The following is a 12,865-nucleotide window of genomic DNA, read 5'->3' on the forward strand; positions in this document are numbered from 1 at the left end:
TTCTATTTCTTCCATACTGTCTGATTCGACGACGAGAAATATCAAACACTAGAGCTCTAAAGATACACACGTGAAGCAGAGAGGAAGACAAACCAAATTGAATTGCTACATGAAAATAACGAATTGCATTTACTCTTTTTACTGTGGAGATCAATGCTGACGTCATAATGGATCATGGCATACGATCGTATATGCATACACAAAGGCCCTACTATAAACTGAAATTACATTCATGCTAAACTAAACTCAATTGAAGCGTGAGGGAGCAAATTTTGGATTCCGCGCCATTGAAATCGGCAATGGAAAGATCGCATGGGCATGAACCCTTTTTCTTCAAGCATTATATGAGATAATTATTGCAAATCCTAACTATGCCCCCAATCGTGTATTTTTAACTTTTCCTGGTTACAGAATCAGCACTCAACCGCCAAATTCGGGATGTGCAAATTTAGCATCCAACATTTACCGAAACCCGGGGGGTGGAGGGTGTGCTAATACAGCATACCATTTGTGGGTATAAAACTTAAGAAGATAGATAGATCTCTTTATTCGGGTGAGGTTGACACAGAAAATCCCTTCAACCACCTAACCCTTATGGTCATTGCATACATGCATATTAAGGTAAACAAACATTTGCAATATAAAAATATACAATACAAATATTTTGAAAGAAACACATGCAATTTTCCATGATTATAGACTTTTACTCCCAACATAGGTTTCGATATTACTACACCATCTTCAAGATAAAAAATGGTTCAAAATAGTACAAATATATGAAACTATTTTTTACCTTTAAGATGTAGTAACAACGAAACCTAGGTCGGGAGTAAAAGTTTATGGTGGAAAATTTCATGCTTCTTTCAATATGGAAAAATTCCACCCCATCATGCTTAATTCTTCTGATTTTAAAATTGAAATATTCACTATAAGACAAATGTCAGGGCAGATAAACAAGATATTAAGGATGAAATGTAAAAAATATTCACTTGTACATGTTAAAATTTTGTGCAAAAAAGATTGCTGTTCGTGGGAGTAATATCCATGATAAGAAAGACAAGAGTATCCCAGAGAGAGACGACAGAAACCAGGAAAACTGTCGCATTTCATTCTATCCCACATTGCCCAACCATCCCATTCCATACCTCCTCCTCCTACGCTCTCCACGGAGGAAGCTTTTTCGGTGCTTCTCGGAAACGGCAACAGAATGGACTGTATTGACTTCATGAGAGAGTGGGGAGGGTGCGACGAGTATATCCTTTCCCGAGAGCACCCCAACCTCCATCCACCCGGCTGCATGGACTTCCTCGAATCGCGAACTGAATTATTTCCTGCGGCAATCGAGACGCACGGAAATCTAAACCCCACCACTTGCCACCTCCCACGCAACATTCCAGCTACTTTCCACTTTCATTCTCCAACCACCCGCAAAGAAAAACCACGCGCGGACACTGAAATGGTTGGGCTATTGAGCAATGGAGACGAGCTTCAGAAAATCCATTGGCACCGTTCATTTATTTTGCTCATAATGGATTTTATCCATGAGGTTGGGCCACTAGGCGAAGATTATGTTTTTGGGCTGTTCGAAGTCTATAAATCCAGGACCCTAGAACCTGTAAACAAGGGTGTTACCTGCTGGGTCACCAGGCTCCAACTAGTAGAAATATAGACAGCACTATATTTTACATGAATTCAAAATCCTAAGGGCCTCAGGGGCGGAACAAGTTCGTTGCTTTGGAGGAAGGGTCCATCACTTTCCGTAGCGCCTAATTGGTATGCAATACCTCTCTGCGAAAGAGCGCCTGAGAATTGACACGCGTACACAAGTTGCTTTATGATTATCATTAAAACTTTGCTCGTTCTGCATGTAAAATAAAAGCTTGAATTCGATGGCCTCCTGAGAGATTACCATCTTCTCAATTTTTCCATTACGTGGGTAAAGATAAAATCGTGTACAAATTTTAATGAATACAGTTTCTTCTCCTGACCTTCCTTATTATTACAACAATGTAGTGTTTATGATTTTGGAGTATAGGTCATGTACAAATTTTAATTCTAAAATCAACCATGGATTTTCACAAAGTTGAGGACGAAACTATCCATTATATTAACCATGTACTAAAAGAGTAAGTGATTTAATAAGGCGAAATTCCAAACCTTGACTTCAATGATTAACCTATAAGTAACAAGACCATGTTTTTTATATTTGAAGGTAATGCTATTTTCTTATTCCACCCTCCCTTAATCCGCCACTGTAGGGCCCTGCCTGATCCACCCCTGACTCCCCTAGTCCCACCAATGAAAAGTTCTCAGAACCCACCTCTGATGACTGGTCACCTTGAACCTTCAAATCGTGATAGCAATAACGTAAAACATATCGATTCAATATATCACAGAAATGCCACCACCAGAATGGTCATGGGAGGCTGTATAAGGCCAGCTCATCAAGAAACAGACATCGCGATAGACGATCGGCATCTTAAATGTAAGAGAAGTTTATGGAAATGAGCCTGAGTTGATGATTGAAATAAAAATGAGCTGGCCGGCTATTTTGCGTGCATGCGGTACCAAGCGGGAGGAAAGGGATATTTTTAACTCCGAAACCATTGCGCATTGGCATCGCGGTCAGGAAGTCAAGGTGGAGGTTTAAATCCTAAATGAGATTCACAGGTCCGACAACGTGCAGGATGCAGCCCCAATGTTTTATCAACGGTCCCACGAACGTTCGTATTCCGAGAATTCTATTTCTGCAGAGTCCAGGAGGACAGTGAGGGCCAAAAGGAGAATGATGGATATTGGGAGAAGATTTTGACGACTGGGGTACCAATGAGAAAACAATAGCATCCAAAGCATATGACGCGGCTGGTATCGTTAGTACGAGACGGAATGTCTTTGAGTAACCTATGGACCTTAACCCTTTAAAGACTGAACTAAGTTACCAACTGATTTTTATGATTTTTTTGCATATCCTGTGAAGAGTTTGATCTGGAGTGTAGCTCTCTACGGTGCGGAAACGTGGACACTGAGGAAAGAAGACGAGAGAAGATTGGAGGCATTCGAGATGTGGGTATGGAGAAGAATGGAGAGGGTGAAATGGATGGAGAGGAAAAGGAACGACGAAGTGCTGGATATGGTTGGCGAGGAGAGGCAGCTTTTAGATGAGATACGGAGGAGACAGAAGGTATGGATGGAGTTAGTGCTTAGCGGTGAGGGGACGTTGAAAATGGTGTTGGAGGGTAGAATGTTAGGGAAACGAGGGAGGGGAAGGAAAAGAATAGGATTTTTAGATAGATTGAAGGAGAGTAGGCCTTACTGTGAGTTAAAGAAGGCAGTGCTGGAAGGAAAGGGAGGCCCCCAGATCGCTTCTTGCGTACTCCATGGAAACCTACCTTAATCGGTAGAATATTATAATAATGCGAATTTATTTTAGAACTTATTGAGATATTATGCTAGAAAACCCGAACAAAAATTTTTTCAAGCGTTTTCAATCATGTTCCCAAATGGGAACACACCACAAAATTTTGCTATTGCTTGAAAAGTAAATGTACACTTGACCAAAAAAAATAGTTTAACGACGAAATATAAACTGATCTTTTGAATAAATGAGCATTTGGCACTGGAGAGTGAGCGTAGGGGATAATATCGAATAAACTCCATCCTCACTACAGAAAAAAACCAATACCACTAATGAAAATAACCAATTTTGAAAAGGCATAATTAACGACCAATGTATACACAAGTCATGCGATTCGCTTTAAAAATAGTTCTATACTTTATTTACAAAACGAAACCCATGAAAGTAATCACAGATACGAAATATAATTTTCATGATCCTACTGACATATCTGCTTGGTCCGCATCAGCCGTCCGCGTTCATGTGTAAGAACAAACCTCTCTCTGTGGCCCGTACGCGCGCGGATGATCGGCGGGGCGGAGGGGCCACGCGGATGGCTCCTCTGCGTGCAGACGTTCCGCACTCACGTGTAAGCTTCCATTAAGATCAATGAAACCTCATCCGCGCGCGTAGCGCGGACCGTCCGCATCCATGTGAAACGGGCCTAAAGCACTATTCCGTCGGATACGACGTTAAGCTGTGGCCTCTTGGCGCCTTTCGTTAAGAGCAAACTAATGTCAACGCCAGGTTTCTCTCCACCCACCCCTCCCTTGACTTTCCTCATGGCACTAAGCTTTCGATGGTCTCCTCTAAATACCACACCATACCATTCATGCATAATATCATCACGGTTTATCCTATTTCGATTGGTAGGAGGTACTAAGTACGTTACCTATATCGGAGAAAAAAGACCGACGTGTATAAGAGAGAAAAGGACTGTGGAAACCGTAACTGGAGTCCCGCAGTTAGAAAGAATTACACAGTCTGCATGAAAAAAATACTGAAATCCGAGACGAGAAGAGGGGTTCAAGTGAGAATCATAATCATCGGCTTATGGTACTGAAATACGTACTACATTCCGATATTTTATCTTATATTTTCTCACGTAAGTGGCTCAATATTAGTGTTTAACGGCAGGCAATGATGATAAGACAGAATAAAATAAGTTTTAGCGGAGCAAGTACGAAATTTAGTGAAGTTTCTGGGAGTTGCAGATACATCTTCAGGACAATCTTTCACACCCGGAACGAAAATCGAAATCGTTAGAACCGAAAACGGAGGTGGTAATTTTCACGACACAGTTTTCTAAAATCTCCAAGGTGATTCAATTATTTTCAAACACTGTCACACTGACTACTCAAACTAGATACCCTACCGATGCTCAGGCTGAATAGAACCGAAGATAACATTGAAATATTCCTCAACGTAGTACGCAAAAATAACCTACCTGTTTGGATCTCCGAATGCAATTTATGCTCTAAATTAGGAGGAAGCTTGCATCGCTCGGTCGGTATATTGACAATAAGCAGATAAGAAAGGGCACCGCAGGCAGCATATAGACTGCACCAGGGATTAAACTCTCAAAGGTCAACAATCCCATCAATAGGGTAGTTTCCTTCATCAAAGAAAACGAAATGCAATGATTGCGATTCCTTACCCACCATTAGTGTATTCATAATAAACAAATTATTTGGTTTTAGATATCCCAGTTTAGACGAATGATAACGGTCAATTTTAACCTCATTTGAAAAAGACCAGATTGGCGCCTATCACCTATTAAAACTGCCTAAGGTCGGAAAGTTTTCTTCGTTTAATAAGGTATTAATAATCCTTATTTAAGCCGAGCGCTACCAGCTAGCAGGGTACTCGACTACCTGCTAGCATCCTGCGTTCAAAGCCTCGCCCCAAGGTCACCTCACTTGCGGCAGGGGGAACCAAAACGACGTCACACGGAGATTTCCCGGCATTCATGCTTAGCCGTCGCGTTTTCGCGCGCTTGAAATTTTTCACTTTTCATTTAATCGCGAAAAATAGATATCCTCATTTAAAAATCTAAAAGTGTGAAATGCGTACTCCAGGAGTAATAATCTTTCGATTTAGGCAATAAAAAATAAAAGGAAACCACCCTATTACGTCCCAGCGGGTATCACGGATTGACCGGAGGGGTCTCAGGAGGAAAGGGAAGTCACGGCGAAGATGGTTATTAAGGAACCTGCGAGGAGGTAAGCATCCCACTACTACAAAATCAGTGTCATCAATTGATATAGAAATATCTAGCACGAAGAGAAAATAACAAAAAACTGAGATAATTCTGGAAAAAATCTCTTATTCCGATCCTAAAAAATATGCATCGAAATAATTTTAAGCAAGGTCACGGTGAGCACTTAACTTCAATAAATAATCTTAACTTCAATGTATAATGGCTTAACGTTACTACCACCACCACACAAATACTATACCACAGAGGCATGGAGCCAGGCTTTACGCTTAATCGGGCGGAATAGTAGTATATTAGTAATTTAAAAGTTCCAGGAAATCTTCCATAAATACAAACAAATATTTTTTTGAAAATTGCCAATAACTAACAATCTATTATAACACCACATGGAATTCCAAAAATAATGGAATTATAATATGAGAAAAAAAGGGCTTGCAAGTTGTTTTACTGTTGGAAATCACGTACCTATCACTATTCGAACTTATCCTCATGCACCTGAAGAAGCTTACTGCAAAGCCAGCCAATATGTTACCCGACACAATTATGACACACGGATGAAATCCCAAAAGCAGTAAAGCTTCATTTGAAAATTTCCAATTCATCCCAATTTACTCACTCACCACCCAACCTGAAATTTCCTCATCACTGGTATTGAAAAATATTATTCTAAGGGAAAAAGAAAACACATTGGACTGTTCACAAAATGAAATAAAACAGTAAATACCTTAGAGAGTATATAAAGACCAACCCTCTCACGGGTAATTACTGGAAATAAGAGCAGAAATGACCAATTTCCATTCCCATCACGGAATATTTAGAAGAGTTATTCCCTGGTCAATATGGATTTTTTGAGAGGTGACAATCCAAATTCTTCCTGAAAATTTTATATCGACACTGAATGCAGTTTCTTCATTAGTTACACAATATAAACATGCATCCAGCCATCTATAACTCCGCTTCCAACCATACGAGGGTATAATTATGATTCCCTGATGGTTAAGCTGTCCTGCAGTCCCTACAGCAAAGAACTGACTGTTATATCATTACAGAACTTATGATTCAAGTTAAAATAATGTCTGAACTTCAACATGATATGATACAACAAAAAAATTATTCATCATTAATGCATTCCTACCTCCAAAATTTGATAACGAACTAAATGAATACATATCATTCAATTCATATCATTCATTCAAGAAGAAAAAAAATCCACAAAACAGGCTTTTCTAATGGGTATAGAGGTCATCTACAAAGAGGAACGCTCTATGTTAAATGAACAAGAAACCAACAGGGGTGGATAATGGTCCATGCTTCGGTGCACAAAACTTTAAAGAGCACATTGGGGATAGCCATATCACCTTAACAAAACGAACTTTTGCGGGACCTCCTTCAGAAAATAAAATGCAATGAAAAACACAAATAACATAAATAGAAGAAGTCGAATTAAACCTCACTATGGAAATCCTCATCAGAAATACCCTGACACCATATTCTCTGATATTCTGGGGATTGATAACCCCCTCCCTTAATCAGCCACAGCTTAGAGCCTGGCTTGGAATGGCAGAGGATGACTGAGGTTTGTCTCAATTAATTTCATTCACATATCATGCAGGCGATAAATGCATGCAATTATTTGCCAAGCATATAGATCATATAAAAGAGGGAGCATCGGTATAATTGCCATGGGCATTAAAGAACCTGGATAGCGTAGTGGTCTGCGCATTGGCCCGGAAAGCCAAAGGTCCGTGGTTCGATTCCCGGTCCAGGGGAATTTTTTTCTCATGGCAATTCTTGTATATTTCACTGCCGTTCACGCAGCAGGGTTTGAAATATTACTATTCTTCGTGTTTTGAATTTTACTTGAGTAAAGAGAGCTAGACATTTTCAGAGCATCTGAAACAATGGGGAAACGTGGGCTCAAGGGGGTGTTTCATGAGTCTACAGACGCAAAACTGTCTCAAGCACTGGGAAAACCTTACTCAACAACCGAATATTGATACGTTGAAATCATTTGATTAAGCTTTAACTTTGTGAAAATCCATGTTGAAATGAAAAATAAACAACCTTGGCAACTTTTCACTAGGAATTTTTATTGGTACGATGCATTTCAACACTGAGGCGTCATTTTCTGGTACTCAGCATTGTAACGCGTCGTACCAATAAAAATTTTCAGTGAAAAGTTACCAAGGTTGTTTATTTTTCATTTTGAATATCAATGAGTATCAACATTTCAAACAAAAAATTCACTCATAATTCCTGATTTTCCCATTCGCTGCATTCTCTGTATCCATTATGAATATAGCATGGTATGGTATTTGGAGGAGGCGACCGACAGCTGAGGTCATTTGCACCATGAGGGAAGGGTAGGTAAGGAAGGGTGGAGAGAAACCCGGCATCAGCATTAGCCTGCTCTTAACGAAAGGCGCCAAGGGGACCACGGCTTAATGTCCCATTCGACGGACGGAGTGTTGCGCTTGACATGTCCTCCACACAACATTCAAGCAGGGATCGGGCAGTCTCTGAAAATTCTCTACCACTGCTGGGATTTGAACCCGAGCCTGCCTGGTGGGAAGCCAATACTCTAGCCACCACACCAACCCGATCCCCATGAATATAGCTCTGATTGTGCTAGCTATGCAATGTGTAAAATTATGGAATCATGGAGATTTTTCATTAAAACACTTCAGCTTCTCTAAAAGTATGTAAGTAAGCTTCTCATCTTCCCCCTCAAGCAAGGTAAAACAGTGGATGCTTCGGCACTTCCTGCCTTTATTAAACAAGAACAAATGCCAAGTTTCTTTCTAACATTCATACCACTCCTCTAACACCCAGCACCATTACACAAACTGAACATTTAAAAATGGATGCCAGTTGTCCACAACTAATTTTAATTGCCATCGATAATACCCTTGTCATTAACATTTTTTTCATTAATTAATTAAAAACCAAACCAAATACATTAAGGTCTTAAGTATGACAATGTTTATGTTGAAATAAACAATTGTAATTTTCCACGATTATAAAATCTCATTCCAAATTTTATAATCACCGAAAATTGCAAGTGTTTATTTCAATATGGAAAAATTCCACTACATCAAATTTGGATCTTCGGATTTTATTTCACAATTATATTCCAGAAGTTCTCACTGACTCAACATCAACAAAGGCAATGGGAGAGGTCATTAAAACTGCAAATAGTAAGAAGTCCAAGTTGAATAATGGCCTAACAATTGGCTTTAAAGGAAAGAATCAGATTGAAATAGTAATGGTGACAGAGACTTTGGGATGAAGCCTACACCCAAAGTACGTGCTAAGATGCAGGCATTTCATTACACACTCCCATTGGATAGGATGCTCATTCATAAACCCTTCCGTGCTTTCCTTTTACTGAGACAAGGTCATATCCAGGGCTTGCCAAAAATAATCATTACTATCTTCAGGGGCCGAAAGATTATTAGAGTACTGAATACATGATTACCCAGACAAATACCATAGTAAAATTATTCCAAACTCAGCATATTCATCTAGGAACTGGGGGACTTACCAACGTATGCATTTCCAAAACAGAAACAATACTGTAGAATGGTGATCGATCTTGTTAGCCCTGACGTTAGCCTAGAACTACACAGACCGATTGTTATTACGTGACAAGTGAAAAATTCAAATATGTACCCTAATTCCAATCAGGTAGCTACGAATAGGAATCAACTGCTCACAATGACAACTGATTAGAATAATTATGATCAAAGTCAAGCACACCTACTGGGAGAGCAACAGGGAGGGTAAATGTCCCCTTTCCAGACCCTACTTCCCTCCCTATGACATAAAATACAAATGCATACATTGAGTTTCCAGTACATTTCACCTCCGAGATAACAAAGAATATTACTTTATTGTGGTATATGAGCATATAATTTATTATTTGGAGATTTGGTTCTAAAACTGACATTTCAAGCATGCTAATGGTGAATATCTATTCAAAGATCCTACAAAACCCTTCCCTTACATTGCAAATTATCTTAGCTTCAGGTGCCTCCCTCAAATTCGAAACAAAATGGTAATGGATGTGGTACTGTTAAGGTAAAAGTGATGACAAATAAAGCATCACAAATAGTAGAACATCTATGATATTTAACGACTCCATATGCTACCAATTTGCACATAAAACCTCTTCTAACAAATGACAAGATATTTTCTCATGCTAAAACTTAGGAACAAAAATCAATAAGAAATGGATTGACTTACTACCCATTCAATATCGAGTAAAGAATACACTTACACCACCACCTTATTAGCTTTATTGCACGATTCGGTAGCTACCACACAGAAAGGTTCTAAGAATCTGGTTTTGTGAGGGATGTGTACTTCACCTACAATCAAAAAGATGAAGAAAAATCTGCCTAAATCATTACATTGTGATCTGGTCACTTGACCAAACAACAAAAGGCAAACACTGCCACCAGAATGAAGAGGTCGGTGGTCAAATTCTTGTGGAGGAATGTAATTCGATAATCCACTCTCCCTCTAGCTGATCTCTCAACCACCATTAATTCTCCTTTGCCAATCAAAGAACTTGCTGCTAATCCTTCGTAAATTGACTCTTCAAAATCTTTCCAAAAAATCATGAAAAAATTCTAAACTCTACTTACGCATTGCCTATAAATAGGTGACTTCCACAGAACCAATGGCAATAATGAAAAAATAAGATCAGAGTAAGAGAGTCACAGAAACAATTATCACTGCACTTAATTAAGATTTTCCCTGAAATATAAATTTGGAAATTCCCTTAGAACACTGATGGTTTGTAGTTTGATCGTTATTATCAGAGTCCTTTTCTAGATATCCCAGGGGTTGAGTTTGAATATTGGATAAGTCAAACGATTTCTCCCAATGAATATCTTCCTTTAGTGTTTATATCCCTGCACTCCATCCTCATTCTTATGAAGGTCTGTTTTGGTTCCATGCAAAATATATTTAGCATTAAACCTTTCTCGCTCATTCCTTCCTCACCTTCCAATGAAATTCTATCAATGAATTCTCTACTTAATTTAAGTTTTCCATAAATAGCTAAGGTGATTACTTTACAGAAGTCACCTGCAATGCACAAATTGTGTGGAAATCCACAATTAATCTCTGTGCATTTTGACACATACATATCACTACTGCTTAAGAATAGCCATTAGAAACACCAATAAAATTCTCAAGGAAAAAATGTTAACACATCCGCCAAAGTGATATTTTAAGCAAGTCAACAGAACATTAACTCATAGGGGCCCAACTATTACTTATGAAAAAAACTGGCATCTCCAGCACTTACCTTTAGAAGGGTGAGTATTTTTTGACTGAGGTCATAGTCAAAATTGGAGTACTTGGAGTCAGTCATGTCATAGATGAAAATAAGGCCATTTCTTTGGGTGTCTATACTCTCCAGGGCTACATCAAGCTGGTAAACAACACCCTGTAGAAAAATTAAGAAAAAAATTACATCAAATCAGGGAAAATATAAAATTCCAACGCAATCACTAAGACGCAAGGCATTCCTGTATTAAATGACATGAATAAAATAACAGGTGATCATACCATCTCCTGATCCGCAATTAACCAGTTTTTACACAAAATACACCAAATATTTCCCAAAAGAAAACATAGTGATGGTAATAAAGCGTTCTATAGATTTAACAAAATCCATTGGTCACCCTCCCTCATGTTTCTGAAAGTGGTTATTGTCATTGACATAATCCCTAGAAGATGGGAAAGATGCTGCCCATGGACTTTTTGCTGCAGTCTGATGTACCCTACAAGGACACCTTAGTTTCAGTAGTAGACAGACAATAATTCTAATAAGATTATAATCAAATCAATGGTTTGATTATAATCAAATCAATCAATAAGAAATTCAAACTTTTCTGGGCTTTCCCAAAAGACATCCACTCAACAAAAAGTTTGTATTTCCTCCTGGCTACAATCATTTTGTGATAGAAAACAATGCATAAAACAAAAATAAAAGTAAGGCTTGAATGGCATCAAGTGCATGATCCTTAAAGTTTGAGTTATGCCACCATACATAATTACAGTTATCAGTCACCATACTTTCAACCTTCAAAGCTTCACTTATCTCATTATTCATACATGGAATCACAGCACCTACCTCAATTGATTTCACCTCTTTTTCTCTATATATACATATTTACTATATAGGACACTAAATCATCAAATACAATTATGTACTTATATTACACTAAATAAATATATTTTCGCACATTTTTTTACACTGTATGCCTTGGCTGTCCGTTTACATCTCCATACTTTCTACATCTACATACAGCTGATCAATATTTGAAGGTAATACTCTTTCATCAAGAATTTTCAATCTTTTCCAGTCATTTTTCCAGCCCAATTTTTAATGGCACTAGTGTCCATTCTTTCATCGTTGAAAACATACATACAAATTTCCATCTTAGAAGACATCATCACTCTAGCCAATTGTACCAACTTCATCCCCACATCATCCCAAAAACAAGAGAATAATTTAAATGGATTTTAAAATTAAGATTCCAACAACTATGCAGGTCCAAAACTGATATTAAGCGTAAGATCAAAAAATATTCAGTTAACCTGATGAAAGCTGCAAGTCTAGCTATACAAATTTTTTCACATAAAACAATACATTGGATGAATCCTGAAAACCGCTGTACCAAAGATCCAGGATTCTAGGAAAGCCTAAGTGCTAGATGATTATTTCTTTTAATGAATACCATCACCTCCAAAGCTTTTTTTCCTAGGGGAAGAACTGTCTTTTTCTGTAGACACTGGTGATCTATTTTGCATGATACTCAAGTTTTTCTCATGCTCAAACTTTTCATTTCATAGCTCTTTGGCATTTATTCCCTTAATTATAGTTATTCTCAAAGATAAAGAACCCTGAACCCTTTATTTTCAGAAAAGTTGGCCACACAGACTCGAAGATTAAAATCCATGGCAGAGTAAGGACTGGATAATTCTAAATGTATGGCAGGCGGGTAGAAATACATTAAGATCCTTGAATAGAAGGGAGGGATAGAGAGGGCAGTTCCCTATTAACAAGGCATTTAGAGAGAATGGATGATGATGCAGAGAATCTCTTCAGAAAAATTGATACAAAAGAAATACCATTGCAAAATGCATGAGCATGAAATTTTTAACATGAGATATAAAAACTTACACAGCAAAATATAATTTATCAGAGCCATTTTTTATTCCGCCAGAAATTATCT

General features: G+C 38.3%; 1 protein-coding gene and 1 non-coding gene across 3 annotated transcripts in view; one reads left to right on the top strand and one right to left on the bottom strand.

Moving 5' to 3' along the window:
• LOC124166716 (tyrosine-protein phosphatase non-receptor type 9) overlaps window positions 1-12,865 on the bottom strand; it is a 451,931-nt gene that overhangs the window by 245,500 nt on the left and 193,566 nt on the right. For both annotated transcript variants that reach the window (XM_046544372.1, XM_046544371.1), the window contains exon 4: window positions 10,930-11,070. In XM_046544372.1, coding sequence (XP_046400328.1) covers window positions 10,930-11,070 — 141 coding nt within the window. The remainder of the gene's footprint in view (window positions 1-10,929; window positions 11,071-12,865) is intronic.
• On the top strand, window positions 7,309-7,381 carry Trnas-gga. The gene has a single exon. It is a non-coding gene; the product is annotated as a tRNA-Ser (tRNA).

This window comes from Ischnura elegans, chromosome 10, assembly GCF_921293095.1.
Source record: "Ischnura elegans chromosome 10, ioIscEleg1.1, whole genome shotgun sequence".
In the NCBI taxonomy this organism is placed as follows: Eukaryota; Metazoa; Arthropoda; class Insecta; order Odonata; family Coenagrionidae; genus Ischnura; species Ischnura elegans.